Source organism: Triticum urartu, chromosome 7A (genome assembly GCF_056163025.1).
Source record: "Triticum urartu cultivar PI428250 chromosome 7A, HENAU_Tu73, whole genome shotgun sequence".
NCBI lineage: Eukaryota > Viridiplantae > Streptophyta > Magnoliopsida > Poales > Poaceae > Triticum > Triticum urartu.
The window spans coordinates 598,162,181-598,168,180 of record NC_141879.1 but is presented as its reverse complement, the minus strand read 5'-3'; the positions used below and the strand labels follow the sequence as shown (position 1 = coordinate 598,168,180).

The 6,000-nt window shown below is 43.3% G+C and overlaps 1 protein-coding gene across 1 annotated transcript; it reads right to left on the bottom strand.

The window, feature by feature from the left end:
• Nucleotides 1-1,944: 1,944 nt before the first annotated feature.
• On the bottom strand, nt 1,945-3,644 carry LOC125520936 (uncharacterized). Its single transcript, XM_048685978.2, has 4 exons — nt 2,920-3,644; nt 2,744-2,828; nt 2,441-2,568; nt 1,945-2,366 (listed from the first exon to the last, which is right to left on the bottom strand). Exons 1-4 carry the CDS (start codon nt 3,271-3,273, stop codon nt 2,142-2,144), a joined length of 792 nt encoding a protein of 263 aa, XP_048541935.1. The 5' UTR covers nt 3,274-3,644; the 3' UTR covers nt 1,945-2,141.
• Nucleotides 3,645-6,000: the final 2,356 nt, after the last annotated feature.

Here is a 6,000-nt window from a genome sequence, read left to right as displayed (position 1 = left end):
CATTATTGCCACAACGTTTTTTACAGTTGTTAGCAAACAGTAAATAGCAACCCCTGTTCCGAAAATGGAACTGCCAGGCTTTCTAGAAAAAGGAAATACCAACTCCCAGTAGTCATCAAGTGTCCATCCAACTGGAAATGATTGAAAGATGCTAAGAGTCACAAATATTTAAAGTGGGAAACACACCTCGCTAGATGCCACTAAGAGTTGTGAACTTAAGGCCTCTTTGATTCGCAGGATCCTGAAGACACAGATATAGGAAAAACACTGGATTCCAATGGCATGCCTTCCCGAATCCTGTAGGATTGTAAACCATAGGAAGCGGCTTCAAACTGTGTGTGATTACAGTATTACACCATAATAGAGTTTAACATAAGAGCTCAGGAGGCACATGAGTTCTTCCAAGAGTGTTTAGACTTGATGCAAAGTTCCTGTGGAATTGAATGCAAAGTGGCCCACAGTGAAATTCCTAAGTTTTCTCATCCTACAAATCAGACAACCGCTATAGAAAAAATTCCTACGGATTGAAACCCTAGAAAATTCCTTGCGCTCAAGGAAGCCTTTAAGGTCAGAAAAATACCTCAAAAGTAAAGCATCCACAATATGCATCTAATAAAGATGTCTAGGCACTTGGTCTCACAAAAGTTTTTGTTTTATACTATCTCACAAAAGTTGCAGAACTGGTAAATCAGCTATAGTCTTTTCACCAAACTGTGATATCAGATTTTTTTTTTCCTTGTCAAAACTACAGTTGATGCATAAAGTAATCTAGGCTCTTATTCAGTAATCACAAACAGTAATAGCAACCTCTGTTCCAAAAATAGGAACTACCAGGACTTCTTGAAAAGGAAGTGTCAACTCCCAGTAGTCATCAAGTGTGCATCCAACTGGATATGATTGAACGACGCTAAGAGAGCAAAAATTTAAGGTGAGAAACTCACCTCGCTACATGCCGCAAAGAGTTGTGAACTTAGCGCCTCTTTGATTCACAGGATTCTGGAAACAAAGACATATGAAAAATGCTGGATTCCAATGGCATACCTTCCTGAATCCTGCAGGATTGAAACCCACGGACGTGGCACCAAAGTATGTTTGATTACAGTATTACACCATAGAGTTAACACAAGAACTCAAGAGGTATATGAGTTCTTCAAGATCTTAGACTTGAGGTAAATTTTCTGTGGTATTGAATGCAAAGTGGCACATACTAAAAATTCCTAAAATTTCTCATTCTATAAATCCAACAGTCACTATAGGAAAATTTCCTCAGGATTGAAATCCTAAAAAAATCCTTCCAATCAGAGAGGCCTTTAAGGTCAGAAACAATGAAATATATCACAAAAGCAAAGCATTCACAATCTGCAACTAATAAAGATGTCTTGGTCTCAGAAAAGTTACAGAACTGGTAAATCGTCCATATTAGTCTTTTCACCAAACTGCAATATCAGATATTCTTTTCCTTGTCAAAACTACAGTTAGCGCATAAAGTAACCTAGGTTCTTATTCAAACCAAAATCTGTTGTAGTTTGTTTTGCCAGATAGTTACCTGAAATCAGGATACCCCAATTTATCACTTAGTACAACAGGATGGTTACAAGGAATTAGCTTCTGCAGGTTCATTTCATTGACAATATACCCGCACAAGAACAGGGTACGCCAGCCCCATAAAAGCACCATCCGTACATCAAAATGCAAGAAGTGAGTATGTAGGAGCACTTCCATATTACTGTGTTAGGAAGACCAAGGAGAAACATATGTGTTGACCTGCTAATGATTTCAACGCCAAGCGATAATACAGATGATGATTTAAAAGCAGACGACTAATTCCAGTATTTTGCAGAAGACAACAGAAAATGTAACAAGAGGTTCCTTCTGATGTAAAACTAATTAAGTAGTCGAGTTCTCCATTTGTGAAGTCAACATAAATCATGACAGACCAATCAGTTCATGGCACAACATATCTGTAATTGATCATGGACACCATCTAGCAGCAAGTTACAATATCAGACGATGTACATCTCTATATACCACTATATAGTGCCTAATGTCAATCCATACAAGCAGTACATGAGGCATACACAACCTGAAGTGCTGAAAAGGACACACAACAGATCTATCTCTTATGAAGAAGATTTTCTGTTTCAGGCATGACTCCCTCCTTTGGTGCTACCGAGCTTGGATAGTAGGTAGAGGCAACCTGAAGAGAGGAAGATAGATCCAGCGAAGCAGAAGAGGTCAGTACATGACGTGATGGTCACCCTCTTGCTCTTCTCGGAGATGCCAACCAGCAGAACCAGGACGATTACATGACCCAGCTTTGTCTTGAGGTCACTCACCGAGCGGATTTCCAGCCACTTGGGCCGTTCCTGCCGACAGAATCAGAGATATAAGGACACTGAATCGACCACATTATCTCTATGATAATTGAGAGGAGACCAACCGGAAGCTTGAACAAGCCAAAGAGGCTGGAGCGGTCATGGGACTGTTTTGCGATGTCCATGTTACTGATGAACAGCTCGTACAGGCCCGTCCCGAAGACAAACATGACCGTGCCGATGAGATACATATCTGAGGTGAGACAAGTAATGCACAATGGTCAGGCATCACAACTATATAAACTGATGGTATGTATATGTAAAACTGGTGACAATTGTGCCAACATGTAAAACTTATGCCAGTGGTGAACTTGAAGGTACTGGTGGTGGATTGTGCAAAGATTAATGAGATGAGACAGTTTGGTTACCAATGGCTTCAATCAGCATGAGCACCACCTTTGCATCACCGCGCAAGTAGTATTCCACGAAGGCGTCCATCACAAAAGTGCAGCCCTGGGTGACCAACCAAGTGCACGGGTTAAAAATCAGATCGAGAGACACGGAGATGAACTTGGCAGGCCGATGAATCAAGCAGGAAAAGCACCTTGAGGAAGCAGAGGACCGATCCGGCGAGAGATCCGGCGATGCCGAGGAAGGCCATGAAGCGGCAGGCGTAGATGACCTTCTCGATGCCCGCCTCCAGGTCCGACCCGAATCCCGCGCGGGGCAGCCCAAACGGGCGGGACCGCACGCCGTGGTCGGGCTCCGCGTGCACGGCGCTCGCCGCCGCCGCCGCGGCCGCGTGGGGGCCAGGCTCCCCCCTGACCCTCACGCGCTGCCCCGGCCGCGCCCTCGGCCTCGGCCTCCACGCCCAGCCTCCGCGGCACCCCGCGCCCACCGAAGCCTCGGCCGCGGCCGCCGACGCCACACCGGAACCGAAGGGTCTGGGCCTCATCATCACTGCCGCTTCGATTCAACCCTTCAGCGGCGCGGAGCTGGTGGCTAAGTAGGCAGCCGCGAGCGAGGGAGCGCCACAAGTGGGGCGCCACGTTCGGCGCACCGTGTCGGGTGCGGACGCGGAGGGCGACGGCGACGGCGACGGCTCTCGCTCGTCGGGTTGCGGGCCGACGAGCCCACGTTGGCGGGGGACGAGGAGAGTCCCCCCTTTCCCGCGCCTTGCATCCCGTCCGGCCGGTTGGTGAAAGGGATGGAGATACTTCCGCGCTCGGGGCGATGATCTGGCGGCCTCGTGTCGTCGTCGTCGTCGTCTTCCCCGGCGAGCCTCGGCCACTCCTTTCCGCGGACTCTCTCGTCGGCGCCAGGGCACAGGCGTGCACGGCTCGCGTCGTCACTCGCGAGTTTTTTTTTTTTTTGGAAGCCACTGACTGGTTGGTTTCTTGGGCCACGCCCGCGGGCCAAATTCCAACGTCGCAATTTGAAGAGGCCTGTTCAGTCAGTCCGGCAAAAATGGGGGAACTCCTATACCGCGACTCAAATGGGCTGGGTCCAGCAGTGCAGTTATTTTTCTCTTCTTTCGTTTTCTTTTTCTCTTTACATTTTTTGTATCTTTTTTCTCTGTTCTTTGAGTAAAATACACTAATATTTTGTCACATGTATGAACCCTGATTTTTTAATTATGTGAATATTATTTTTCAAAACATGATCCATTTTTTAAGCTATATGGAGATCTTTTATGTACATCTGTTTTTGTAAAAAATGTATTAAAACATAAAGAACATTAGTTTTATATGAGTGAAAAAAATTCAAAATATAAATTTCCTTACAAATGCATGTATTGTTTTTAGAAAAATACACGTGAAAAATATATGAGCTTTGTTTAGCATTTTCGGAGGTGTCAGAAAATATTTAATGCGTTTCAAAAATGTGTTTTCATGTGTTTAAAATGTTCATATATGTTTTGAAAGACATGGTTAGATTTCCTAAAATATTAATATGTTGCAAAAACAGTGTTAATGTATCTCTAAATAATATACATGCATTACTTCTACCAAAGCATAAAGAAAATAAAACATAAAATACACAAAAAGGGAAAGTAACATCAAGGGAAAACAAATAAACAAAAATAAAATAAAACAGAAAAATAAAAATAAAAACTATTATAACAACAAATGGAAATAGGAAAAAGGAAAATGAAAAATGAAAAGAAAGGGCAAGGAAGAAACCCGGCGCTACCAGGCGGACCAACGGCGGAGCGTGCCTAGGCGACCACGGGCTATTGCTCACAAAGAGTGGTATACAGAATTTGCTGCAAATAGATGATTTCTCAGTGAAAGAGCCGGAGCCTGCTCTACCATCCTTCTCCAGGCTCTCAACAAATCCTCCATCTTCTTTCTACTTTGTGTTAATTAGTGAAATCTCTGGGGTTAGGTTGAAATATGTTGTCAAATTAGCAGATGTTTAGATGTTGAAGAAGATGAAGCAAAGACATGTGCTGTAGATTTGCAAATTGCTAATAACATTACTCAGGCACGTATTGTCCTAGAGTCTGATAATTCTGCTCTTGTTGGAGTCATCAGAAGTGAAGTCTCGTCATGATGACTTTTGGGTGAGAAATATTGGAGAGTGTGATTCGGTAGCTCATCACCTAGCTTTGTTGGCTAGAAGCCAGGGCATAGATGAAACCTGGTTAGACCGTATTCCTGATCCTTTTGTATGAGCCTGTTGGTTCTGACAATGTAACCCGTGATGCAATAAAGGAATGAAAGCACTCTGTTCCCTAAAAAAATAATTTGTTGCCACTTGGTTGCTGTTTCACCAGGATGTTTATTTACTACTAGTGGTTGGGGCGCACCCCTGGTGCGCCGCTTGAGAAGAAGTTGAGGCGGTGCCAGGTGGGATGCACTCCTTTCACTTTCTTATTTATACTAAGTATGCTGTTATTGGATCACACTTCTTTTATTTTACCAGAGAATAAATAGAAAGTGGAACAGAAGTTAAAGTTGCAAGCAGCAGATAAAGATGTATTGAAGATTACATTAACATAAACCGGACTTTTCTCCTGCCAGGGCAGTTAGAAACTTGCATACAGATAACAAGTATTGTCTCTTCAAGAAGTATTACATAGTCCGCATTGCATTCCACAGATGCTTTTGACAGTAAGATGACAGAGATAACCAAACATTGCATATGTTCCTAGTAGGAAATTTCCTTGGTGGCCATAATTCACTTAGCAGGATAGCACCTGCACTCTACACGATTTAAAATGAGAGTTATTTGAATATCAAGGCCTTCTTTCATAGCTATGAATTTTAGATTGCATTCAATTGCACGTAAGTAATTTCATATTTAAAGGCAAAGGTAGATTGTCCTCCTGTAATTTACATAGCACAATTTGACAGCAGGAATGTAAATGCATAGGCTTTCCAAATATGTGAAGCATAGTAGGTTATTACCAAAAACCGCCAGTAAAAGAGCACTAATTCAACTATATCTTTTGTGCTGCGAACCTAAAGCACATGCTCTGCTCAGTAATAGATTCATTAATTAAATAAGGGAGGAGGAAGCAGAGCACATCACACAGGCTTGCATATATACAGAGAGGAATTAGGGGAAGCTCTCCTTGGAGTGTTGGCATTAGCAGTGTTCATTGTCGCTTCACAGGTGCACCGCTTCCTAAGCCGTGTTGGCCAACTCTCTGTTTTTGTCAGCTTCATGACATGATCAA